This window comes from Hippocampus zosterae, chromosome 17, assembly GCF_025434085.1.
Source record: "Hippocampus zosterae strain Florida chromosome 17, ASM2543408v3, whole genome shotgun sequence".
Lineage (NCBI taxonomy): Eukaryota > Metazoa > Chordata > Actinopteri > Syngnathiformes > Syngnathidae > Hippocampus > Hippocampus zosterae.
This window is the reverse complement of record NC_067467.1, coordinates 4285733-4313357: the sequence shown is the minus strand read 5'-3', so window position 1 is coordinate 4313357 and position 27625 is coordinate 4285733. Positions and strand designations below refer to the sequence as shown.

The 27625-nt window shown below is 45.7% G+C and overlaps 2 protein-coding genes across 7 annotated transcripts in view; one reads left to right on the top strand and one right to left on the bottom strand.

The window, feature by feature from the left end:
• Nucleotides 1-27625, top strand: part of LOC127590477 (septin-9-like) — a 41251-nt gene that overhangs the window by 10610 nt on the left and 3016 nt on the right. For 3 of the 6 annotated variants that reach the window (XM_052050035.1, XM_052050034.1, XM_052050040.1), the window contains 5 exons: nt 11260-12000; nt 25927-26118; nt 26742-26870; nt 26978-27059; nt 27213-27350. In XM_052050035.1, the coding sequence (XP_051905995.1) occupies nt 11260-12000; nt 25927-26118; nt 26742-26870; nt 26978-27059; nt 27213-27350 (1282 nt within the window). Of the gene's footprint in view, nt 1-5161; nt 5499-10676; nt 10817-11259; nt 12001-19775; nt 19879-25926; nt 26119-26741; nt 26871-26977; nt 27060-27212; nt 27351-27625 lie in introns of those variants that run through there. The other 3 variants (XM_052050036.1, XM_052050039.1, XM_052050041.1) reach the window with 3 other exon arrangements.
• On the bottom strand, nt 15155-17688 carry LOC127590478 (uncharacterized). Its single transcript, XM_052050042.1, has 2 exons — nt 17466-17688; nt 15155-17015 (listed from the first exon to the last, which is right to left on the bottom strand). The coding sequence occupies exon 2, from the start codon at nt 17012-17014 to the stop codon at nt 15551-15553; it is 1464 nt and encodes a 487-aa protein (XP_051906002.1). The 5' UTR covers nt 17015; nt 17466-17688; the 3' UTR covers nt 15155-15550.

The window sequence follows — 27625 nt, the reverse complement described above, 5'->3', positions numbered from 1 at the left end:
CACAATTATAAACACCGACAGAAGTTTCCCATATCTGGATGTGTTCCTGTTCCGGACTTTGTCCTTGTGAATATAAATGCATCCATATCTTAAACTGTTTACATCAACGTCGTCGTGTCTGGCGTGTGTATTTTATTTAAAGCAGCTATAATTTACAATGTCACTTATGGTGGTGGCGTGGGGGGTGGGGGGGCCTAGAGCAGCTCCATTCATTCGCAAGGAATTTAGGAGCCAGACACTTTCCCCAGGAGTAGACGGAGATTAAAAAAACAGGAGGAAAGAAGATTTATTTCACCACACGGGCAGAAACGTGACTCCAAATGACTGCTCATGTCGCTCCAAGTTGGACTTAGAACGTGATAATATGTCAGCCTTATGTCCGCATCTTTCCATTCCATCAAGCTTGGCAAATCTTCACAAAGCGCAGTCATTATTATTATTTCTGCGTATCCTCAAGTGCCTACAGCGTTGTCTGTAATCGCTTCACGTGCTAATCTGCGCCCGTCATGAAGTGACGCTGATGCGCAAAGCCTGCTTTGTTTGCGCATTGAGTCAACAGCCCCAGAGAGTGACTGAGCTGAATGGGGGAGAAAAAAGGCCATTGGCGCCCCCCCACCCCTCCTCAATTCACTGCAGTCGCTTTGAGGTCAGCTGATGACTGTGGATACAGTGTGACACATTCACCCGCATTGCAGAGTGAAATGTCACCCCCTCTGACGAGGGTGGCAACCTTCTGGAAAGTGCCCAAGTGTCCCTACGTTATCGAACGGGCAGAAAGTTAACTCAACATCGCGGTCATTGGTCAGTGTGTACCAGTGAACTGTCAATGTAGTAACAGCGATTGAACCGTTTGGATTCTATCATTTTTATTTTGTTCAACAATTGGTTGTTCGTTTCTGTGTGCCCTGCGATTGGCTGGCAACCGATTCAGGGTGTCCCCCGCCTACTGCCCGAAGACAGCTGGGATAGGCTCCAGCACCCCCCCGCGACCCTAGTGAGGATCAAGCGGCTCGGAAGATGAATGAATGAATGAATGAATTTTTATTTTCAATATTTTTTTATTGTTTTAGTCTATCGCAATATATTTTTTAAACTTTTGTGTTTATTTTAATTCCGGAGATTGAAAACTTTTTTTTCCCCCAACACCCTCAAAAGAGGTGAGAAATACAGAAAAAAGGGAAAAATATTGAAAAAAAATCTAACTAAATATGCAGAGGTCACCTGTAGTTTTATGTTGTAATATTACTAATCACCACTAGATGGCAGGTGAGTCCTGGGTCATCCCCTAGGCATGTCCCTTCTGCCGGTGGGACATGCCCAGCACATCTCACCAGGCAGGCGACCCGGAAGCATCCTAATCAGATGCCCGAGCCACTTCATCTGGCTCCTCTCGACGTGGAGGAGAAATAGCTCGGATGATGAAGCTTCTCAGCTTGTCTCTAAGGGAGAGCCCGGACAGCCCTGTGCAGAAAACTATTTCGGCCGACTGATGACATTTATGAAAAAATAAATAAAATTGATGCAACCTTTGTTTCTAATCATATCCTATGAGCCTTTTGTGGGATGTTTTATTGTTTTTTTTTTTTCAAACAGTTCCTCTGTTGCATGAAATACTCTCATAGGCATTTCATTTTTTAAATTTAAATCTCATTCGTAATGTCCCCCATAAATTAGTTTCGGAACCAAGCGGCTGAACTCTGCGGCCGTGTTGTGGTGGTTGCCACGGCAACGCACTGAGTAGAACAATATGTGAGCGCAGAGAGGCTAACAAAGAACTGTAATGCTGTCTTGTCCACTCCATCCTTTTAAGTTATTACCTAGCGGAGCGCTGGAGGTGGTGGGGGGTGCGGGAGGGAGGGGGGGGGCGGCAAAGCGGGTATTATTGATAATCATTTCCATGGAGGATGGTTTCCCATGCGTGTGCCAATGCAGGCACGCACGCACACACACACACACACACACACACACACACACACACACACACACACACGAGTCATGTTGCCAACAGGTGCTGCATTTGATCAAGATGCACAAAGCTAGTGTGTGTGCTGCTGTTGCGCATTTTGTATAAAAAACAGCTGCTGTGAGTACAGCTGTGCATGCACTCATGTGGTTGGTTGTGCGGGGGTCGGGGGGGGGGGGGGAGCACACAATGTGGGACAGTTTGTCATCGGAATACTTTCCACTGACATTCATCACGCGGGGTGGCAAAAGTACTCGCACTCTGTACTTGCTTTCAGGGCGGAAACGCATCAAAAATCAGGAATAGCACGAGTACTAGTTGGGAGTAATTTAAATAGTTCTAGTGGTGGTCGTACAAGTACAGGTGGTGGTAATAATAGTCGTGTATTTGTAGTAGTTCTAATGGCAACAGAAGTGGTCACACTTACAAAAGTAAATGGAGTAGTAAGAGTGTCAGGACTATTTATCAGACGTCATTTAAATCGTTTTAATGGTCGTCGTAGCAGCCAATAGTCGTGGTGGAAATATGGAATGGTGTGTTAATGTCACGTTTTCCTTGGCGTGTCCTCTCCCACCGGTGCTATCGATCTTTTCGCCTTCCCCGTCTTCCTCCTCTTCATTCACGCTGTCTCCTCAGTGAGGACTAGTCGGGTACTTATTCTGAGTGTTGCCGTGACAACAAGACAACCAGACAGTGTCTATTTGTGTGTGCGAATGTGTGCGTGTGTGCCTATTTTGGCATTTGCAAGCCTTGTCACCCTTGGCATAACTATCGCAACAGCCGTCCTCAGCCTGGCGCCCATTTTTATATATTTATCCTCTTCCGCTTTCTCAGAGTGCCGCTCGGTGGTCCGTCCCACGTTTGAGTAAAGTGTCTGTCCCGTTATGTGGAGCAGCGCGGTGCGACATAACACATGAACAGCTGTACATTCAGACATGCTACCGGTAACATTACAGTACATGAAGGCAGCTGAAGCTATTTATGCTAGTGTTATTTTTTTTCTTTCATCATATTATGTGTGTTGTTGGAAATATTAATTGATGTAAAAAAAAAAGCTGTGACGGTTCACCATGTGCTCGTTCATATTAACTTTAGCCAATAATTGTCCACTCTGTTATTGTCCACCCCGTCGGCAAGCTAACCTTATTTTGCTGTTTGCATTTCCATTGTCAGCTTGCAGTTCATGAACCAAAAGAGAAGCGTGGGACTTTGACCAAGATGAATTTCTAACAGCACGGCATCACCTCAAATAGAACGAGATGAAGTTTGTAAGATCTCAATGTTTTTGGGTATCACGTGGATGTACCAAAGGCATCTTATCAGTGATATCGACTCCCCTCTCGAAAAACGCCGCAAACTCTGATCTCAAAAGTGTCTCATCTTACAACATTACCCTTCAATACAAAAGCTGATTTGATGATTGGGAAGGAAAGCAACCGAAGCACGCATGTGGCAAAGACGCACTCTAACTTCCACTAACGACCCAGGCTAAAGTGATAGCTCCTCTCCGATAGCTCGTCTTTTCAGTCGAGATGTCCCACTTCAACAAACTTCATTGTCACCAATTACTGTATTTTTTTTAATTTTCCTAGCTAGTCACGGTTTTGTGAGCATCTTGTATCTCTTATCGTGACTCTCATGATTATGAGCGACTCCTTTCTAGCTTGGAACAGAAAAAGGCATGCCAGTGGTAGTAGTTCCGGTGTGACAGTTGTTACAGCAGATTGGATTAGTAACGCCTGGGCTTGCAAGGACACGCGGTGGAAGGAAGTGGGCCTGTCCCCAACTCGCATGTACGCGTGGTTGAAAAAGACGGGTCAGTTGCTAGGCCGAGTTCATTCACGTGCTTCTTCCCTAACGTGTTTTTGTACTTGAGTGTGCATCTGCCACTGCCACATGCGTTCTCGCCGAGTTAGTGTGGGTGTGCGAAGCTGAGCGCGTGCGTCTGTATGTGAGGAATTGCACTGGTGGGATGAGGGTGTGTCCCAGAATGGGATTCTCCACATGTCGCTATTTTAACAACACAGGAGATCGCTTTACAGTGCAGCACGGTTGCCCTTGGCAACAAGGGTTATTGGCAGGTACAGTGCTGACCCCTACTGGAGAAAAATGACATATGGTGGGGATCATGTCACCAAGTATGCTGTGGTGTGTTTTATGTCAAAGACAAGTTCTAAAGAATTTCTTGTGTTAGTTCAACGGAAGATGATTTCGTTTTGGCCACTTGGAACTGCTCTGTGAGTTTAGGCACTTTACCTGCGCCCCCAAAAAAATTACATCTGGCTCACTTCAAGTGTCGATAGTCCAGCCATATGTGCAGCTTTCTTTGCAGCCAGGAATATCATCGTCTATTAGCTATTTTTTTTTCTTTTTTCATATTTTGCATGGTCCAGTGGCAGAAAAATGGGATGCAAGTTTGCTCCATGATTGCAGGTTTTGCTTTGCTTAAGTTAAAAATGTTTTTTTGGGGGGTCATAAATCTGCATGCTGGTGTGTGCGCTTAGAACCGTTCTGTGTTAACAATGAGTAAATATGTTTAAATCAACCCAAACTACACGCTGTGGTTCCAATATAAGCACCATGTTGGCCGTGAGGCTGACAACCATCTAAGATGTTAATTCCAATCGTCAGACAGAGAATTATTTTGAAAGAATAGAGCATTGGCTTAAAATCTCCAGCCTCAGAACTGTGAGGCGGATTTGCTAAACGCTAGTCCACCAAATGTGTCAGGCGATCAACCAGAACATTTATAAAGAGATTTTTTTCCAGCGTGTGATAAAAGTTGGGGGAGTTTGGCAAGACAACTTAAGGTGACTGCATATCATGAGCATCTGACAGTTCCTGGACGAGAGAATTACTGGAGCGATCTTCCTACCTACCCCGACGTGGCTCTGCGTGATTTTGTTTCAGCTTTTCCCAAGTCAAAAGGACCATGACGGAGTGAAGGGGTGGGGGGGCAGTTTTGAAGACATGGACAACATCCTGAAAAAAAAAAATTATCTTTGATTTGCTGGACACGGTTGCCATTGACAAAAAACAAAACAAACCCTCATCGTATCAACATCAGCTCCATCAGCTGACAAGAGCAGCTTTCAGTCATGTGACTGAGGCCACAGGAAGCAAGCCCGTGAACAAACCGTGGAAGTGGGAGGGAAAGCGTGGATGGACGTGAGGAGGGGGGGAGGGAAGCCAAGAGGGCGAGAGAGAGAGAGAGAGAGAGGGAAAGCAGAAGGGAGGAAAAGAGGAGACGAAAAGGAGTTGTGAAAAAAGTACGCAGAGTTAGAGAAGAGCGTCTTTAGCTCGGTTCTGTTGTTTTTCTTTTCTTGCCCTCCCTCCTCCTGTTCTCCCCGGTGCCGGATTCCAAATTTGGGATTTGTTTAAAATCTGGATCGCTCCTCTGGGCGACGTTTCCTTGCTGGGTGAAAGGGAACCCTCGCATGATAAACACACTCGTCCTCCCCCCCTCCCCCTAAAAAAAAAATGTCTGATTCCACAGTCAACGCTCACTTGGAGGGGATCATATCAGACTTTGAAGGTTAGTTGCGTTCTTGCTTTTCTTTCTGCTGCCTTTCTCGCTCTTGTCAGTGACTATGCAACCCCTGCGATGAGGACGGCGGCCTTCGATGTTTTCCACATGTTTGATTGGGACTGGACGTTTTGGAAAAACTGAGAGGGCTTTCTTGACATCTGTGGTTGCGGTCGAAGGGAAAACGCATGCTAAAAGTGTTCCGTAGTGCGTTTGTTAATGCTGTTGTGAGCTCGGAGCTGCGAAGCCCCAAAAAAAGGCTGCAATCAGCCTTTCTCCTCAGGAACCTGACTCACGTATATGGGTGTGCTGCTGACCATAGAGAGCCTGGTACTTTCTTTTAAAAGTATATTATTATACGTACAATGACTTATCACCGGGGTGGTAACCTCATAAATACTGTTTTACTACCATTTATACGTGATCGCCAATGTTACATAATTGTCTTTTGGACCTCAGGGAAGGTTATACAAGCGGTTACATTTTTTTTTTTTCAGATCCCGTATATTCTGCCGATCGATTGCCGGGTGTAACTTGCTAAAAGGGGATAGTGGATTAGATTAGCACCGATGGCTTTTGGACAACAATGTCGATCAGTGCTTCTCAAACCAGGGTTGCCGGACCCATAGGTGTCTGCGAGCCAAGATTGAGGGTCCGGGGGGGTCAACAAAATAATGGACAATAAATTATTTTTGAATCATTTACACTTCTATATATATATTGCGCGTCGTCCCGCACGCGGTCTGTCCTTCCGTCTGTCCCTTTTCAAAACGTACCTACTTCACCGCGCCGCTCAGGCAGTGGCTCACTACGATCGCGCGCGCATCTTAGCGAAAAATGTTGTCTACCCACAAGCATTGCAATGAAATTGTTAGTTATTTAGTAGAGCTAAACATCTCTTTATTTTCGCGATAAGCAATGAAGATGAACAAAAAGTTGAACCAAGCAACAACACTTTTGTGGGCCACCTTACCAGCCTTCCGCAGGAACTAGCTGATGAGCCGCCCGGAATATGGGGACGGGCACGGAAATAAAATAAAGACGTGGAGCCAATTAGTTCTCCTGACCTCGGCTTTGGGACAGTTAACTCATTCATTGGCGGCCGTTTTTAAAGCAGGGTTGCCCATTTTGCTAGAGAGCTGTTCTTTTGGTGATCGGGATAAGATCAGGAGCACAGAAAATGTGAGATGGATCATCGTGTGGATTGCAATTCATTGCATCCATGATTGCAATTTTTGGAGGAGTTGCTTTGTTGTCACACTAGCTAATAGCTGCTAATAAAGTTATAGACCGCCATTGGACTGTGACTGTCCTTCCATTTATCTTCAGTGCATGTTCTCATTAGTCCACCTGACTGTGGGTGAGAGGAGGGCGATACACACCCGGGACGGCTCGTCAGCCGGTAAACGATTATCAGACTGAGGCATTTTGTGCAGCCATGTTTTTTGTTTACATTTGTCTTTGAGGTCACATCTTGGAAGTTTGGAAGCCGTCCCGGGTGTTCGGAATGCTGTATTTGTGCAGGTGGAGTCCGCAGTTGTAGTGTTTTGTTGATTTGATGCCATAACTCATGACACTCAGCGCAATAGCAGCTCAAAATTCACAGCCATGTTTGAAGTGACGTAAGACTCAAGCAGCTAAAAAAAAATAATTCTTAGTAACATTCATCTTAAAATGTTTTATGTAGTGTAACGTATTTTTGGTCATTTTTATTCTTCTACATTTCAAAACAAACATGAAATAAAAAGCGTGCTTTTTAAAAAAAATTTGTACAGGTAGCATTAAAATTTTCTTGAACTTGTACATCCGACCCAGCTGACCTTTGCCCCGTGGCGCCTTATCTAAAACTAAGAGTCTCAAACGTGGGTTTGAAATTAGAGGAGCAAATTGTGGATGTTACATTTTTGTACAATTTTTTTTTCATTGTAAGGCAGCTGGCTAAGGTAAAGCCTCTTTGTTCTCAATAGCATTTAAAAAAAACTTACATCTCGGCTAGATTACTCTAATGTACTTTATTGTGGAATCAGCCAGTCCTCCTTCAAGTTTTTCCAGTTGCTCCAAAATGTTGCTGCTCACCTCCTAGCTTAAAAAGCATTTTTTTTTCCATTGGCTTATGACTCAGCATGAGACTCGGCATTGTTTTCGTGTTTTGTGGTGTGTTAAGTGTCTTTGTTTTTGTATGCCTTATTTTCACTCCACGTACAGCATTTTTTTTTTATACAGTAGAGGTTAAATGGCCCCCGGTCCAAGCTCTGGAAATCCCTGGTCTAGGGGGAACACCTGGCCCGCAGCCACGCCCCTGTCAGGGCTCCTCTTCGTTTTCATCACCCCCCCCTTGCCCCCCCTCCCTCCCCACACACACATTCCCGCTCCTCTTCATCCTCTGTCTGTTCCACCGCTCGTCCTCTCTCATCGCTTGTCCATCCTCAGGCCTTTCCCCCTCCTGTGACTCTTTACTGTCTGGGGTGGGGGGGGTGCAAGAACTTGACTTGTACTCTCCCACCACTGACGCCGTCAGTGGCACACCCCAGCCATTGGGAAACGCATCCTCACTTGTCCGGGGCGGCTTCTCTGTCAACGCCAGTTTGCTCGCGGCATGCACTCTCAATCTCCCGCTGGCTCGTTAGGCATTTAAACGAGCAAAGATAAACGAGGTCCATGGGAGGCTGGGGGGGGGGGGGGGGGAAGACATGTCGGCCATGTGGTTTACAATCATGCTTTTAGTCTCGTGTGTGTGTGACACATAATGGGCCACTGTTCTTGTCAGTGAAGTGTGTACTTCCCCTGGATGGTCTTTTGCGTGCCGATGCATTAATTTCAACAGTGTGAGAACATTGCAGCACTTGCAGCACAACTCTGGGGTAGTCGGATGCCTCCCAGGTCATACGATTCAGAATTCGGAAAGCTCCGTGATCATTTGGCTACCTTTGAACCTTTTCAACTCTTGAGGGGAATTGCGGGCCAACCTATCCTGTGTCTCACCCCCCAAAAAAATCAATCTTGACACCGAGCTGCTGACCCTTCCGTTTAGCTGATGCGGTTAATATCATTTTGTTCCACCGAGAGCTCAAAGGGGACACGTTCTTTTGAAAAACAGGATCTTTCCGCGGAGCGTAAACACGTCTCTGATAACCCAGCAAGCAGACATCTGGCTTCTATTGATTTCTTTTGTCGCTGCAGCTGCCACTTATCTCTTTTCTCTCAGTTGACCTCTTTCCTCCTTGCTTATGGGAGACGCGCTGGCTCAGGGAGAGGAAATTCCACTGGAGCTGGATTGCTTGTGGGTGACGAGGCTAGAACACAAATGTTCAATGTCAGAGGAGATCCGATACAGGAAACTGCTGCAAGTACCGTTTTGATTGACATGGTCAGAGAGTTTGGGGCACCAGTTTACAGTAAGGGTCCCCTTAACAGTGGTGGGGCTGTGTATTTGGTGCCTGAGCCTGCAGTGGGGACATGCGCGACTTAATACCACCACTATCACTTTGCAGTTGTCAAAACCATCATATCTATACAAAAAAAAAATAAAAAATACAATCTAAGTACATTGAAATGTGCCATATACCTGTACACCATCCGGAGAAGTTCAGGATCAATATTTTTCGAAAAATAATCAAATAAAATACATCATGCTAAGAGATGTTGACTATTAAATGTATTATTGGACACAAGTTGAGTCCCTGCGCACGCATGATGCAAAGCGGTGTTTAACCTTGCACTCCAGCTGTGTTTAAACAGCCGCACGCACCTACAGCTGACAAGTGTCTCCGGTGCGTCTATACAAGGCGTCCCCGCATGTTAGGTTTCAGTCATCACACAGCAAAACTCACCACAGTTAGCACAACAGCAGGCAAACATGTTATTATGTCAAAGTCGTGGTCAAACAGTCTGTGGAATCGGCTCGGCACTCTTTTTGTTGTTGTTGTTTACAATGGACAATACATGCAGTCAACCGTCGCGATAATGCGGTTCACCTTTCGCAATTTAGCTGTTTCATACATTTTTTTTTTGTTTTTGTGAAGTTTTTTTTTTGGGGGGGACAGTGACTTGTGTCCTGCATCCTGATTGGCTATGGGACAGTTGCCTTCAGATATGAGTTTCGTTTGTTTCTTGACTCCGACGCTAACTGTAACAACAACAACAGAGATGATTGGGCACAGAAAATGCTGCTGATTCACATTCGCGTTATTTCTCATTGCACCGAGTGAATACTGCGAACCAGCTGCTTCTCTTCTGACTCACTCGCTTACGACCATCAGCCACAGAAGCGCTGTGAAAAACAGCAACGCTTCCAGGAAGAACATCATCTCCCATGCTAGTACCTAGCCTATAAGAGGAACTGATGCCTGCGTAGGCTAGGTATTTATTTAGGACAGAGAATAATTGCTGCGGGGCCTGCAGCGGCTGTGGTTTGGGGCCTTAGCGAGCCAGATGTCACCTTCACATCTGTCTTGAAACAAACGGTGGCTAGAGAGTGCGTTCTTTAAATAACTAGGTGGGATTGTTGTTGTGCTGAACAGAAAATAGTGAGCCTGTCACAGGATTTATTAAGTTCACATTTGGCTTCAGCAGTTTTAAGTGGTGTAGAAATGCATCATTCGAGCATTTGAGGCACTACCGAAATGACTGTAGGGTGCACGAATAGAACCACTGCATGTTACTAATGCAGCAAAACTGTAATAGTTGTGTGCTGCTAGTATCATTAGTAACATTGTAAAAAATCGACTAAAAAACAGAGTCGCACATTAGTGGAAGGCCTACCTATAACTATGATGATGTTATAAGAGTTCTTTTGTTAATACGCAGCAATAGCATAGACTAGTAGCAAAAACTGTCGCAATTAAGTTTGACTGTTCTAAGTGCGCTTGGCGAGCTCGAATTTGAATTGGATTGGGCCACCAAAAATTATGCGTTATTCATGTTAGTTTTATTATATTAATGTATCAACGCACGTACCAATACAAATAATATGTGAGCAAACATAGAGGTTTCACGAACAGACAAGTTTTTTGTTAAGAAAGTTTTTTTCAAACGAACAATTTCAATCACTTGTCGCGCGATTCGATCGTTTGCGCATGCGCAAACAGTTGAACAGCTGTTCTTGATGTCTGCCCACCGAGGCCGAAGATGTGGACGTAAATTCTCCCTGTAGCATTTCGTGTCTTGAAGTTATTTTCAGAGTACGAGGTCCAAGCGGCAGGTGGACGTTTGTATTTTTTCGCTCGTTCTTGTTTTGACGACGGCGAAGGTTGTTTTTTTCAGCGAGTGCTTTTCTTGGATTTTACCAAGCGCTATGCTGTCGAGCTATATGAAGCGCGTCAAGACAGGTGAGGTTCGCGTATGTTAACTCATGCAAAAATAAACGTTGGTTGAAACAGAGGCTGACCATTGTAGGTTAAAAAAAGTGTTGCTACGTGGAGGTGCTTGGAGTGCAAATGCACATTTTTCACGCACGCTTGTGTTCACAGCACTTTGTTCCTCTCGTCTGCAGTTGTGATGGTTTGGAGCTTCAGCTCTTCCGGGTAGATGGAAAAAAGAAGGAATCCGCGTTTTTAAAAAAATGACACCACACACTGAAGGATTATCACATGTCTGTGTTAGAGGGCCAAAATACAAGCATTTCCGGCCGTGCCTCACTTGTCGTTTTTAGTTCATGTTTGGTTTGCTTTGTTTAGCTTGTTTGCATACTTATGGTAGGATGGGTTCAGGCTGAATAGAGCCAATGTTAGTCTTCTGTTTCGTGCCTAACCAGAAATATTTTGTTTTCCAGCTCTGAAAAGGTCATTTGAAGTGGAGGACACCGATTCGTCCACACACCCTTCACCTCTGTCCCGTCGGACCACCAACCCCCTCCGCTCGTCGCTCTCTTCCACCTCCAGCCAGAGGAGTTATGACCTGAGCTCCCGCAACTCTGACTACTACTCCGCCAAATCGTCTCCCTCCGATTCTTCCAATCCACGATCCCCCAAAACGGGCATGAGGCGCATTGAGTTATCGGGGGGTCGTAACCCCGACTCGGCTTCTTCTCGCCGCACGGAAATCTCCATTGAGGTCTCCTCCAAGCAGATTGATAACTCCCCCAGTGCCGGCATCACTCGTTTTGGCCTTAAGCGACCCGAGGTGAGCCTGGGCAGTCGGAGCACCCCACCCGACGGCTCCCCCAATCCCAACTCCAGTTCCGCAAGCAGGCGGCCTATGGAGCCACCTGCACCTCCCAGGAGGATCGACGCCCAGCTCTCATCCGCGCCCGTCTCTCGAATCCCCGAGCCGCCTCAGAGAAGAGCGGAGCACCCGTCATCTACCTTCAGCCCGGTCGAGGTGGCTCGCAGGCCGGAGATTCCGAGCTTCAGACAACCCGATGCCTTGGTGCCAGCCGCCGCAATGGAGAACAACAACATCCACCACCTGCCACCTCCTGCGCCCAGTGCACCTCCGCCCTGCCTGGCTGACAGCAGGGTGGACTGGGCGCCGCCCGCTGTCACAGAGACCCCTGCGACTCGACCAGCAGACCGTGAGTAACCGAAAAGCACTTCTATTCGCACAGCACAGGATAATTGCATTCCCATTTTAATTGGGCATTGACTGCACTGATTGCAAGGGAGGGAAAATGCTCCATTTTAGTCCCGTCGTCGGTACGTGTGTGCCCCTCCTGGTTCGACTATCCAGATTAAAGTCCTCCGAACGCTAAAAGTTGGTCAGTGTTGACTCAAGTTGCGAGTCCTATCGAGCCAACGAGAATGCGAGGGGAAAAAAAATTCTACTTGGCTTAATAGCAAGAGTTTTAGCTTTGAGGTGCTCGATATTGGAATTTCCACTCATTTCGTTCTTCATTTAACTTGGCAATGTCGTGTCACATGGACATTTTACCACTGTCATTTTGTATCGGAGGATTTTTGCAGTATGGAATGCAGAAGTAAAAAAAGGATAGGGGTGTCTGTGAACACCAATGTAGGCTATAGGGATGATGATGACATTCGCAGATCTTGTTCCTCAACAAGGAATTAAGGAAGTAAATAGTCAAGCAGAGGATATAGTGTTCGTGTTGGAAACTAGTTAATTCGCTTTTTTTTTTTTTTTGGTCTCGTAGAGCATACTCACTGTGTTGTACTAAGACCACGAGTGGGATGAGGGCTCCCTCTTGTGGTCTGTAGAAGAATTTCTCAATCAAACGTTCAAACTATGCATGTTCAAGTGGCTTTAACATTATTTTTCTAATCCAGCAGTGCGTTTTAGTACACTTCAGTTGTATTTAACTTGGGCATACGATACACTTTGTATTTGATTTATTCAGAAGTGTTGTTCAAAAATGTTATAATTTGGGACCTATGTGCAATAAATGAACCATTTGTATTGACTTATTAAAGCAATGCTAACGTTGAAGTTGTGCATAATATCGCAGCTTCATCCGGTAATCTTACATTGAAATGTAGTTTTTGATGAATACTTGGGCCTAATACAGTGCTCGTCTATTTGAATTCATATTCCATTTTGGAGTACTTGGAGAAATGAGCCATTTTTTGAGGTATTACCTGAAAGTTTGAGTCGCCACTGGCCTACAATCGACATTGTACTGGAGTTAAAAATAGCCAGGATGGTGATCGTTTCCACCTGTCCTTTAGCACCACCATCTGGACAAAATGTGTATGTTCAAACTGGTATCTCAGGCCGCCAGCCAGACTCCTAATTCCTATTTATTCATCAGCTGGGTTGTCGTGAATTGCATTCTTATGAAAGAAGTACACGTTGGTGACTTTATAAAAAAAATGTACGCCCCCATTACTTTATTAGTCGATGGTGTAGTCATTAAGTATTTGGGCTTGGCGTTTGACTCCTATTTTTGTTGTCTCAATTCAGTGTCTTGATTTGAATGACTCATCTTTGCGCGGCTATCTGGAGACAGCTGTAGCTCACTCGTTGTGTTTGTTGCAAGCAGGCGCAAGCGGCCAGGAGGTGATACATTCCAAATCTGGAAGCCATAAAAAACGCCTCCGGTTTACACTGTTCGGCGTAGTTTCTGACAGTCTATTAAGCAAAAAGATAAAATGACAAGACGTGGCCAGGCCAGTCAGTCAGTGGACCCGCTAAATATGTGGAACACGTTTGAGTTGGTGAAATCGAAGGGGGAAAATAAGAAAGACACTTTGGAGTTGGGCAATAAGGTGAGGTGAAAATGTGTGTGATTTCCTTTGTGCAAGTAGACAACCTAACTTTTTTTAAATGTATTTAGGCTTTGTTTGGCGATTGTCGTGAATAGCCATTACTTGCCAGAAATTCCTGCAGCTCCTTCAGTGTTGCAGTCTCTTGGCACAATCCCTAACCATTGCCTTCTGGTCTTTTTGGCACTTTCGGAGGGACGTCCTGTTCTTGGTCATGTCACTGTTTGTTCTTTTCGTCGTTTGATGACTGCCCTCACATATGTGGCATATTTGCTTCTCTGGGAATTCTTTGGTACCCTTCTTAGGCCTGGTACCTTTTGAACAGTGAGATCCCTTCTGATTCTGCGGAGGGTCCCGGTGGCCCGTGCGTGCCTTGAAATGTGGTTTAAGTGTCAGGAAAATCCCGTTACATCAGCTAAACGGGCACTGTAAAAGTCTCATTTAACAAGAGTTTGAATGTGATTATTTAATTCTGAACCCGACCCACGCACGCATCCACCCACACATAGGGGAAGACACGCTTGTGCAACCGCATTATTTCATTGTGTTATTTCTACTTCCCCTCGCAAATATCTCCTTTTTTTCCTCCAATTATGTTCTACGGGTTGTAGGTCACAGGGTGGACATTTTTTTAATGATTTATCATGGTCTTTTTTTTTTTTTTTTTAATATGGGGAGGCCTGTGGACTCATCGTTGGCACTTGCACAGTAACCTTTGGTTCTATTTATACACCAGGAATAACTGATAACGCTTTTGACTTGCATAGCAAAACAAGTGGGTAGTAAACTTACGTCAGTAGATGCATCGATAGATAAACCATGGGCAACGGAACCGGTGAGGGCTGCTTTTCAAGAGCGCCTCTTGAAATATACACCATCACGCGTTACTACACCGGCGTGACAATATGACCAGCTGTAGGCACTGATACACCTCCATCGTTTTTATCCTTCGTCATTCTCTGTCTGATGCAGAGTTAAGAAAGTAGCTCAAAATGCAGCAGCATTTTCTCAGGGCCAATTCCTCTCCCCCAACCCCCCCGTGTTCATATTAGGAGGCAGCGGGATTGTCATGTCTCGTTTGAACTGTGACAGCTGCTCTTCCCGCATGGTTTTGTTTCTCTAGATTGGTTTCAGCAAGCCGAAGGTCGACCGACAGCCATAACACTCGCTGGAAGTGGATTAGCGCAATTGTGTTTTTCGTTTTTGTGGTGCCGCAACGGATGAATGGCGTCCGCCGCTCATTTTAATGTGGAAACTTAATTCGAGAAACGTGTCGTTTTGTGTTAAGTTGCGTGCTCATGGAATGAGTCGTTCAAGGCAAACGCGTTTAAATTTGATTCCCATTTTTAATAGACTGGGATGATTTCAGTTCACATTGAGTGGCGTTGGGCTCTGTTCTCCTCGTGTTAACTCATTCAGTACCGGCTAATTGTGGACCAAGTCTGAAAAGACGTTTAAAAACGTCTTTGGGAGTGAATGAGTTAAATGAGTTCAGACTCGCATTCAAGATCAATTTGAAAATGTTTATTCTTTTCATTTTACAAAGACATCTATACAAATGTACTAAATGAGTGTGGGGCCACCCGCAAGAAAAGTACAATCGGAAAGAGTGATGGATCTGCTTCACGGTGTCACACGCCAAAGCTATTCGGGGTGTGCTAGTGGGGACAGTAAAACAAGATTGTCTCCACGATATTTTTCTCTCCGTCTTCAGCTGTCAGTGCGAGGGTCCCCGAGCAAAGTAATCAATTCAGTCTGGTACAGTAGATTGTGTTTACAGCAATTTCCCCAAGCTACTTATTGATACGGATCAACCGACGTCCGGGCGCTTACAGTCAAGTGCTAAGATCGTATTGTGACAGTGCAATTTTGCTGGAGCAGAGAAACATATTTTGGAATCGATGTTCAGCTCCAGCTTGGTGTCTGAGCCAACACAATCTCATCCCTGAGAATGAATCGCGCTTGGACTTCCGGGGCAATCGGCATACTCGAGTGGTACTCGTAAACATCGTGGTAGTGGTCATGAGGAATGGACGCCGGTTTGAATTTGGTGGCCCACTGCCACTGCCACCAATCATATTCTTCAGTGGATTTGTTTGAATTGGCGTAGAAGCCCACCCAGGACGTTTTGAACTCCGTTTTCCAATTTTCGAACGCCCTGTTGACAAACAAGCGAGCGCAAGCCTTGCCGTCCTTCACGAATAGTTGTAGGCTCGCGTCGTAGCCGTGTATCCGGACTTTTTCCGGATTTCGAATCTCCTCTCCTCTGCATATCTCCTCAGCCGGTACCGTCCAGAAACAGAACTTTCTCTTTGTCTTATGGAGCCGCGCCTGGAGGCCGACATTCAGGGCTACGGAGGTGTTGACCTGGCCCGAATCGCTAGTGATCACATGAGAATACATGGCTTCCTGGGCGTTATTGTCCTTATACAGCACCACCATCGCGCCTTCCTTGAGGCGGTGTTTGGGAACACCGCGCCAAAGAATCCCAGCTTTTCCCTTGGATTCTGTCGTCACTTCAAGTTGAATACCGCCTCCACCGTGTGATTGTCGCCAGCTTTTTAGAACGTCGCGGTGGTTTTCTCTGTTTTCCGGAATATCGACGACGCAATGAGGCTGCACGTTTCTTTTGGCCGCGGGCGGCGGTTTGTTGTGCCGTTGGTATTTTTCCTCCAGGACCATGTACAACAGCAGTCCGAGGCAAGCGAGTTCACGCCACGTGATTTTGAGCGAGCGCAACTGCGAATCGTCGATGTTGCTTCCAAAGGCTTCCCGGAGCTCCGTCAACGAGTTGCTTTGGTTGTCTTCCGCCGAAAACTGTCTGATTTCCCTCAAGAGGTTGATTGTGATCTGGTACGTGTGGGCGGGATCATAACGCGTCCCCTCATAAGAATTTTCATAATGCTGTGTGATATAGACTTCATCGGCTGTCTCGTCGTTTTGCCAGCCCGTGTCGTGCTCCCGCATTCGGAATATGATTCGGTCTCTGTTTCTTCCTCGAAACGCCCCGTCTGGTGGGTTGAGGACATAATCGGGAAGATCCGATTGGCCTTGGTTGACATTACCGAGGGTGTAGTAGCGGTATCCCGGAGGCAGCGGGTTCAACATCCTCTCGTAGTTTCCGTAGTGGTGCGAACCGTACGTTCCGAGGTTTGGGTCGAAATTCAGCCGTATGACATCGTTGTTGTCAATATCAATGATGTTGGCAAACCAGTGGAGCAGCACCAGGCTGTGTTTGGGCACCGCTTGGCCAAAGTTGACCTTCTTTAAATCATTGATGGAGTTGAGCCTCGGAATGGCACAGGCGGCGGAGGTGATGGAAAGAAGCAGAGCAGCACAGCAAAGCGCAAGACCTCCCGACATCGTCATCCTGTAAGGGAGGAGTGGGGGGGGGGGGGGGATTCAAGGTTATTGCTCGTATTCGTTTGTTCATGCTTTATATTCTCAAGTCATTCGAGTGTTTGTTTTTAGGGCACTTGAGTGACTAAAAAAAATTAAATACCGGTAGTTTCCTACAGTTGTAAAATAACAACTGTTATTTTAATTTCGACAAAACGACGAGACAGCCGATGAAGTCTATATCAACACAGCATTATGAAAATTCTTATGAGGGGACGCGTTATGATCCCGCCCACACATATACCAGATCGCAATCAACCTCTTGAGGCAAATCAAACAGTTTTCGGTGGAAGACAATTAATAACACTGTTGTAAAATAATAAATCATAACTCCGCGTTCCGAAGGAGGAGATGCTGCTGGAGTTATTAGTCAATCATGTTCCGTTTAAAAAGAAGGCAAAGACCAAAGGGGATCTCTTACCTTCCGTCGTCTGCTGTCCTCGTATCTGAGCCGTGTTCTGCCTGTGAGCTCTCGCAGAGCGACTGACTACCACCTTAGAAACGAAACTGGGCGCTGAGCCACAAAAACATGTTTACTTTCACTTTCCTTTCCCTTCAAATTGTGAAGCTCGTGACTTTGCTTGTATGAATGTCCATAGGTGGGACTATGACGTTAGGGTTGCGCACCTGTGTACACTGTGGAATGAGAAACAAGACCGTTAGGCTGATGAATATGAGCCGTTGTCCTTTTGACGTGTTCTCGGCGGGCGGGCGCGAGCCTATGCTTCCATGCGTCAAATAAAGGACTCCGTTGATCGCGCCTGTGATCTTGACGTCAAAGATCCCACAGGCCTTGTTCTGATCAAAGTCTTAAATCTTCCATCGACGAAGAGTTCAACCAGACGTGTCAAAACTCAAGGCACGGGGGCCAGATCCGTTTTTATTGTCGATTTTTGGGGGAGGGGTCACCAAAAAAAAAGGAATAAAATCCCAATACGTTTCAAATGGCATCAAATAGATGCAGATTTTCAATAGTCACGGGGCAGCCGGCCTCGTTCGCCTCTATCGCCAACAATTCGGGCGGAGGGCAGGGGGGTGCTTGCGACAATTCTTATACTGCCCTATACTACCTTAGTACACCTAATTATTTTATATTTTTGCAGATATGGCATGCAGGACAATAATAGAAGGCAAATATTGAATTTTTGGGTGAATTGATTTTTGGGGGGGAGATGGAGGGGGCACAAATTAAGTTCTTGCACTTAATTTTGGTTTCCTGTTCAGCAGCTTTGTGTTGTGCTTGAATGATAATTTTTTTATGCTCAAGAGCCCTTTGCACAGACGGAGGGGGGAGGAATGTTTTGATTGTTCAAACCCTTGTTTGTTGAAGGCGAGATCTTTTTATACATGCACCGTGCATAAAACGTGTTCAGATATTGTGCGGTAATTGGTTCAATAAAGACATCTGCTTAGGAAGTTCATAGCCCTCTGTGGCCACCCAAGTAGCGCTGATGAAAAATTGTGGACCACTCTATTATTTAAGCAGACCTTGTTTTCTTTATTTTTTGCACTGTTGTAATTCGTCTACCAACCAGCAGGGGATGCTGTTACACAGGTACTCGACCTCATAAGACCAGTCTATTGCCATTGCAGTTATTTCGAACCATTCTCGTGAGCTAACTCTCTTAATGTGCTCCTCAAATGTGTTTTTCTACCCACACGATACATATGACACGTTTTAGTCTGGGAATCTCCTTTGAAGAGAATCGAATCACCTAAACACTACTCGAACCTCCTATGGCTTTTCCCTCTAAATCCTCGAAATCTAGGAAGTGCATCCGCTTTTCCCAGAGAACTGGACTCGTGTCATGATCATCCATACACCAACACACAGCTACAGCTCCCTGAAGGCATACACACACCGACTTAAATGCCTCCCCAAGATCCCCCCGTGGTCACCTCCCACTTGTTTCACAGTGGCAGCACAAAAGTATCTCGGGATGTATGGTACTGAGCACCTTTATTCTCTTTGGCGCTGATTTTACATTTTTAGCCACACTATGCAAACAGGTGAAACCTAAATGTTGGGTACACTAACTCAAGCCTTACCTTCGTTTGTGGCCCAAAGTATCTTCACATTTGAGCACTCGCATAATACAAACCAATGTGCCCTCACTCGGAATTACTTTCCACCCCCCCCCCCTACCCTCCCTCAGAGACGAGACAGAGCGGTCACCCGTGTCCTGTAATACAAAGGAAGCGTGGGCCTCGTGTCATTAATTCATCATGTCTCATCATGTGTCTGAAAAAGATCTACAGGGCTGCAGGCACGCTTGCCCCCAAAACTTGTAGCGTCCCCCAATAATAAATGGAGCTCACGACATATGTGTCTATTGCAGTGCAAGTCTCACGCCCCATGAGTGGTACAATTTAGAGTCCAGCCTAAATTTTCTGGGAAAATACGCCCTCAAAGTTCAATCGAAACTTCGACTGGCATGTGGCATCAGAGAATCTAATGACGATTCACCACAGGAAGCATCGGTGTTTGTTTGTCCTGTGCATAATATTACAGTGAGTGAATTTTTCTCACTGTTGCTTGGGAGTGAGTCCAAACGCTGTGGCGTGTGTCGATGCATCAACGATCTCGACCTAATCGTCCATCGCGGAAATCCGATCTTCCTTTATTTTCAAGGCGGCTCAGTTCTCCCTTTTTTTTGGAGGCTCGGGGGCGAGATAAAGGAAGTGGGTGTCTCCTGTTACTTTGGCATCCTGGTTCACATGACAAGCAAGGGTGGGAGGGGCCAGCGGGGGAGCTTTCAGAGCCACAGAAGAGTTTGGCCTCTTACTCGCGCGCTGCACGACAGCCAGGGACTACTCGTTCACACGCACGCACGGTAAGTATGTTTTAAGTGTTGCTTTTTGTGCATATGCTTCACAGAAGAATTTTTTTTTGGGGGGGGGGGGAGGGTTGTTTCATAAGGCTGAACATAAATCCTAAATGCTTGTGTTGATGTCCTCTAGAAGGAAAAGGTCAGAAAGAAACTTATCATTGCATTCAAGTTTAATGCGCTTTGTGTGCACCATGCCCATGATTATTGTCGCTCCAGTTTTGCCGAGTCGCATCTTCTAAAAGTGGCATGTCTGTTGTGCGGCAGTGGCTGCATAAAAGACGGAGGCTTTCCATTGTGTTCTCGCCTCGCTTGTCTTCTCATTTGACGAGTATTTGCGACATGCTGTTTCTCTTCTCATGGTGATCCATTACCAGATCACTTAACAAGTCTTCATAGCTGCACGGGGGGGAGGAAGGAGGATGTTGGTGTATGTGTCAGTCAGACCACGAATCATTTATTTTTGTCCCCCCCCCCCCCCCCCAATTTTTTTTTTGCATAGCTTTCAAGATTGTTGTTGTTTTTTTTTTCTTTGAGATTGGCTGATTCAGTTTCATTTTTTTCACAAATTGTGATGCTTTTTAAATGTGTAAAGTCATGCTGGCTTTTTTTTGGGTGGGGGGGGGGGTTGTCGTCTATGTGAAAGACAATTATGTCAACCGCGAACAAAATAGTATTCATTACATTGCCATTTAAATGAATGGGTCAGTGGCTAAAGTGGCTAGCATTAGCATTTCAACATGGATGCCAAAAATAATATCTTAATACTTTTTAAAATGTTTTGAAAAGTTGCCTTGATGACATTCCCATGTGGTAATGGCGCTCTGCGGACTTTCTGTAGCTTGGACTTTTTTTTTTTAAAGACCACAAACTCGCTCAGATCGAATAAAACAGCGCCTCTGCTGGTTGCAGCCAAATAGTGTGCAATCCATTCCTTCAAGGCGCGATTCATCAACATTGATTCCACAAAACCGAGCTCACTCCATCCCCATCGTCACCTTCGGCAAACTTTTCCCACAGCTGCAATGTGACTGCGTTGCCGGACCATCGCTACAGCCGCTCTGGGTGATGAGCGTAGCTGTACAAGCTGATAAGGTGGTATGATTTTTTTTTTTTATCCTTGAGGCTGGTTAACAATCGACTTCATTTTTCACATTCATTTTGTGTTGTGTCATGCATTGTCACACATCAACCCAGACGGTCCTTTTACAGAGTTGTCTGACAATCAACTGCTGAAAAACAGCAACTAGCCTCCACAGTTTTAAAAAGTCACCCGCCTCTGGTTTGTCTCACCGGCATGTATGCAGCAAGCATTTTTGTGGACACGCGGAGTCGTTGAAAGGAACCCCGGCGCGTTGGCAGGCGAGGACAGACGCTGGCCTTTCACCAAATGGTTGAGAGGATGCCGAAAAGGTCGCCGTTAACTTGTGTACATAACTTTTTTTTTTTTTTTTGGTGTAACTTCGCGTTATGCCTGCCAGCCTTAAGTTCCCATGTGGACCCTTCCTTTAACATTTCCTCACTCCTCCTTTCATGTATTTGACATCGGTAAGATAAATATGAGGACAGAGGTGAGATTCCATGCGGCTCCACGCTTGATGTCAGTCAGCCATTCCGCTGATGCACTTTGACCCCCTTTGTGCTCTGGTTCACTCCGGGTCAATCTGATGACATTTAACAGTCCCCGTCGGTGAGTCACTCTCATGAATATTAGCTAGCGTACTTGTTATTCTGATTTCTCGTCAAACTTCCTACGTGATCACCCGCTCAGGAGTTTAATGGCTAGCATTTTGACCAGGGTCTTCTTTTGAAAGGGATCATTGACGTGAAGTTAAATCTGCACCAGTAAGTGATCCCTAAGTGGTGTTGCTTATGTACACAATTCCTCTTGAGTGACCTTGTTCATCTAAGCGTCACGCCGCTTGAAGCCGAGCCTGGAAAGACACGCTCACAAAACGCATTCCTCTGGCAGTCGCGAGTAGACTCTTGCAGTCGTTATTGCCAATTCGCAAACATTTCTCAACACGTTTCTGAGATACAATACACGTTGATGCGACTCGCAACTGGCGTGGAATCAAAGTTGGCACTCTCGGTATCAGAAATGGCCACACATAGACGTGGACAAAACACGCGCGTGACCGTCGTACCTCAAAGATTTCCGTCTTGTGGTAATGATATCCTCCGACGGCCGAAAGCCATGATTGTGATGTAACTAGCAGGTGGCATGTACACGGATTTGAGACACATCTTTGCTTTTGCATATTTGCTGTTCACATGTGTTAAAATTTCCTGCCTTTTAAAAATGCAGCTCCTATCTAGTGTGTCTAATACCTGCGGGACTGTCCAGATAATTCTTCACACACGGCAAAAGTTTTGCTACGTTGTGTGTTTATTTCTGCCGCTTTATTTGCTTGTTGCTTTCCAGTCCACTGAGCAAACCTTCCTGTTTACATTCTTATGGCCAATGATGGAAGCGAGCAAAGTCACTTTATTTGTGCTGATGCGTTCTGGCACACTTGTATCATCACATACGGTCAACGCATACTTAATCTGGGGCCGGGGTGTCCAGCTCAAACAAAATGGTAATACCAAGCTTGGATTAATACTATAGACGAGCTAAAAATTAGCACATGGCAGCCAGTCAGTCGGTGGCTAGCTAAGTGTTGCCATAGCATAAGAAGCATCATCACATGCAAATAAATGCACACTGGCAGTCGACCATGCAAGGGGTTAAAGGGCACATATCTTCAGAGTGTGACGACGACTCTGGGAATTGTTCCTTTCCGCACAAGCGCTCTGACTTTAATCACAAAGTAGATTGCGTTTGAAGTGCCACCAGTTGCTGATTTTCCTCGTTTGGATATTTGCCATAAAAATGGGGAACTTGTGCCGTCTTGAATCCACACAGTCGATTGGATTGTCAGCCCGCAGTATGATGTCGTCGCAGTTGCATTTTGGGTGCTTGCCATAAACAAACAGTTCCAGACTCACTGGAGGAGTCAACATCGAGATATTTGCTCCGAAACATCTGGGTCGCAATCAAAACAAATTTGGCCACGTTAAGATGAGACGGGGACCCCACTTTGTCCTGCTTGGGAATGATAAACAAAGGACAAAAGGAGAGAATGTTCAAAAAGGGAGCCCATAAAAAAAATTATCTATGGAGAAAACCATCCCCCACACCCCCTTGCCTACCTGACAGATTTGTACAAAGTGGCGATGGGGTTTGCATATTTCTTGTCAGATTTCAATCGTTGACTGTTGACATATGTTGAGCGAGCATGTTTTCTTTTGTCCGGAGCCCCGCTGTCAGATGTAGTTTGTGGAAAAGATCAAGCCAGCAGTTTGTCGTAGAGGGGGACATCATTCAGCCTGACCTGAAGTGGGAACTTAACCTTTGACCTGCTCACCAATGTTGTCAAGAACAACATTTGGGGCAGCTGGCGTTTGTGGCCTAGTGGCTTCGACCACATCTGCGCTTTTGCTGTTTTTTTGCAGGGTTTCATCTGGTTGCATTTCTTCAGGAAGGGGTTTGACAAAATGAAGTAAATCACCCTTTTTTTTTTTTTTTGCTTCCGTTATTTCTTAGCCTATGAACATCAGATTACACCTCCCCCCCACTACACACACACTCCTTCCTACTCTAAACTATTTCTTCCTCCGAAAAACTTTTGCAGCAGAAGGCCGACAAGCAATGCAACCCAATAAGTTCAGGAGGCAAGAGCAAAATTCTTTGGTGCCTATAATTGAAAACAGTATCGCCGATGAGTCATCCTCTTTTTCAAATCGGTAGCTTTTTTATTTTTTGGGTTAAACGGAACAAAGGAAACATGCCATCCCGTAATCTGACACGGGGGAAATCCCTTCCGAAACTAAAGATGAGTGACAATAAAGCAGCACTTCAACTTGGTGTAAAGTGTGTTGTGGGAGTCAAAAAAAAAATGCAGAAGACTACAGGAACACAATATTGTCACTTAAATGATTTTGTCTCCTGCATGTGAACAATTTAAATCGCAAGTTAAATTTGGTGATGCATTCTATCAAGTTTCCCTGAGCTTCAAACTTCCATTAAATGCAGACAGACACACTGTCACAGTTGCAATATTTCATTGAATAGAATCTACCGGCTAACGTTCATTCAAACCTGCCTTATTATGAGGATTTTCTTGTAGTGTGTGTGTGTGTGTGATCTTCTGTCATCCCCGTTTGACCTGGCATGAACCAGTTGTGCAGATAATGTCCGCCAGATGGTAAACCACCAGGACCAGGTAATTCTCATGTGATGCCTCTTAACATTTATGGCGTCACGCGCCAACCGGACCCCGGGGTTAACTGGCTCAGGACCGCGACATGAACTCGCCATCTTGGTCAAGGGAAGACAAAATGTTGTCCGATAGGAGTTTTTCTTGAAGAGCTTCACCGTGTTTGGTTTGACAGCGAAACTCCGGTGGTTCTCAATTTCCAATATTTGCAAAGTTGCGATTTACTTTTATAGAAGATTGTTCAGTTATGACTTAAAATCTTTGAAATATGCCTGACACGGTGTTCATTGGAAAAAAAAATCATACAGTGACAAAAAAATGTTAACATATGCTGATAATTCGCCACCTTATATCAAAGGGCTGTCGTATAGTGCCACCTGCTGGTGAGGAGGACTCTCATTTTTGATATTTTTCCCAGTTGTCTGTACTCGCCCATCGGTTGCTAGCTAAGAAAAGCTTTTTGTTGTCCGCCTCATATCGTATCAAATATATTTTGACAGTTCAATATTGTGTACACTCTTTTTCAATATATTTTTTTTTTGTGCTCCGTCATCACGTCTTTGTAGCATCACAAAGACATCGAAAATTCTGGAAGCAGCAGTTTGAAAGAGGTCCTTTACATTTTCAATTTGAAATCGAAATATATGACTGAGGAGGAAGGCCTTCCTGTTGCAGATTCATTTCCATTTCAAGGAGGGGGGGAAAAAAAGGGTGAGCTTGAAAGACGGGCGCCGAGGGACAGGAATGTAGGGGGTGTGTCGCGGAGGTGGAGGGCAGTAAGTCACGTTAAATTGCTGACGACTGGAACAGGATGGGGAAGTGGAGTTGGAGGCCAATGACAAGCTGCTTCCATAGGTGCAACTGACACGGACGCTCAAAGGAGCACATCGCCAAAGTAAGACTGGTCGATCTTGAATTAGCCGCCATTTTACACGGCGGCGTTTTCTTACCCCCAATTTTTCTTGTCATCGATGCGGTTGCCAAGTTCGAAGTGCACTGACCCTCTTAGTGCGCTTCTGTTGACGGAACTCTCGAGTGATGCGGGATTGAGCGGATTAGTACAAAGTGGCTCGTTGCTCTGTCAGAAGGGGAGTCAGTCCGCAGACGGTCGTGGGGAGGGCGCGGGGGGAGTAGGATTTATACATCACTGGAATCCCAATAGCTGATAAATCCGTCGCTCATGTTGTCATGAGCTGCGTGCCTCCGGGCCAGCGCTGTGTGATAAGGAGAGGCTGATAGTTCGCAGGAGTGTCTTGTGTCGCCGTTTTCTGGCTTAAGCACTTTTTTCTTTTTCCATCTTCACATCAAGTCACAGTAATGGGGAGCACGAGGCCCGTGTTGACATTTTATCAAACGCTCCGATGTACAATCTCTCAATCCGGGCCCTTACGTAGTTCTATTAAAGCCTTCGCGCATGCCCGTAAATGTCATAAACTGGATTGTACATTTTGAGCCGGATGGCGATGGTGACAGTTTCTCAGCAGGTAAAATGATGACGATGCAGTTTTAGTGTTTAGCCTAAAGAGCTGCTGGTGATGAAATCGAATGTTTTCTGCGGTTTGACAGATGACTTGCTGGATCCGTTTCAGTTTCAAGTGCAGACTTGCATGCGGGATGGAAAGTGAACAGCTAGCAAATGATCTCGAAAACTCCACTCATACTGGTTCCCACTTTCATTTACCGATCCCGGAGCATTTTAATCGATTACCCCCCGCCCCCCGCCCCACCCCCACCCTCCTTGTGCTAATGTTACTTCTGAACAACCTCTCTCATCTCCCCGTTGTCTATTCAGGGCTGGAAGTGATTTCGAGCCCCACCAGCAGTGCCATGGCCGACACGGTGGCGCCTGACGCCGCGGCGTCGTACAGCGACAGGCCCGCGGCCCCCGTGTTGGATTTCAGTTACGTGGGCATCGACGCCATCCTGGAGCAGATGAGGAGGAAGGCCATGAAGCAGGGCTTTGAGCTCAACATCATGGTTGTAGGTAAGCGGGGAGAAAGTCCGTCGTCGTGGAGAAATTGTACGGGGGAGATTGGAAAGAGAGCCCCTCTGGTGTGAATTTGAAATTGCATTTCGGTTTGGAAGTTCCACTGTGTACACAGTTATTCATTTTTTTTTTTTTAATTAAAGACAACGCACCTTTACGTGAGGGCTAAAACGTATACTTGTGGACTCCTACTCGGTTTAACTGCTCGGATGATTTCCAATCATAACATAATGATAACAATTACTTGACTTTTCTGAGCCTTCAATAGTCGTGAAATTAGAGTAGCGGCAATTCGTCTATTCCAGCCATGATGCGACTTTTCCTCTCTAATCAAGGTGTGAGAGAAAACGGTGTCGTCAAAATGAACTGTAATCAGCTTGCAGACTCGCTAGGGGCGCCTGGAACGCCTCGTTCGCATCATGACTGTGATCATGCAAACTGCAAACACTTTGAAAATCCTCCCGTGTCTGAACTTTATTATCCAAACGTCATGTGGCATTGCTACTATTCTCAAATGTGTCTGAAATGTTCAACTTTTTAATTGCGGAATTGATTTACTCACTTTTTCCACTTTTTGAAATGAAAAAAAAAAACATTTTTTTTGTTGTATTCTCGCACAGGACAAAGTGGCCTGGGCAAGTCCACTCTGATGAACACCCTGTTCAAGTCCAAAGTCAGTCGCAAGTCCGTGATGGCCACCGCCCAGGAGAAGATCCCCAAGACGATTGAAATCAAATCGATCAGTCATGGTACGCAGTCCACCACTGTCGCCCTCTCTTTTTCACCGCAATAAAGACTTGTCAGAACTTGGTAGGCGCGGCACGGACTGAACTCGTGTGCGTTTGTTTTCGCGCAGACATCGAGGAGAAGGGAGTGAGAATGAAGCTGACGGTTATCGACACACCTGGCTTTGGAGATCAGATCAACAATGAGAACTGGTACGTTTTTAGATTACGTTGAACGTAAACAGTGGAACGTCTCAAAGCCGCTCGTCGCCGTCCGATTTGGTCACAAGTGGACTTTCTAGCTTTCCTCTGACTAAATTATCTCCCCCCTCCCCCCTATTTTTGTGTTGCCTCTCCATCATCCAGCTGGCAGCCCATCATGAAATTTATTAACAACCAGTACGAGGCATACCTGCAAGAGGAGATAAACATTAACAGGAAGAAGAGGATCCCGGACTCCAGAGTCCACTGTTGCATATACTTCATCCCGCCTACAGGACACTGGTGAGCACATGTCCAAACATAAACGTGCCAAAAGCGACCCGGGCGCACATTCTTTGACCTTGGGTTTTGAACACAGCCGCCGTGCCTGGAAGGGTTTGCCTTACTTGTCAACATTTCCGATGTAAATTAGTGTGGAGCATGCGTTGGCTTTTCGAGCGCACGCACACATTTCCTCTCGGCGCTTAGCAACATATCCCAGAACATAAACATGGGGAGGGAAGATGGGCCCTGCAGCACCAGCAGCAGCACAAAATTCCAACGTTTCTCTTTGCTGG

Bases quoted from the DNA above. Each gene is read 5' to 3' on its own strand.
- LOC127590478 (XM_052050042.1), bottom strand. From the start codon at position 17,014: ATGACGATGTCGGGAGGTCTTGCGCTTTGCTGTGCTGCTCTGCTTCTT.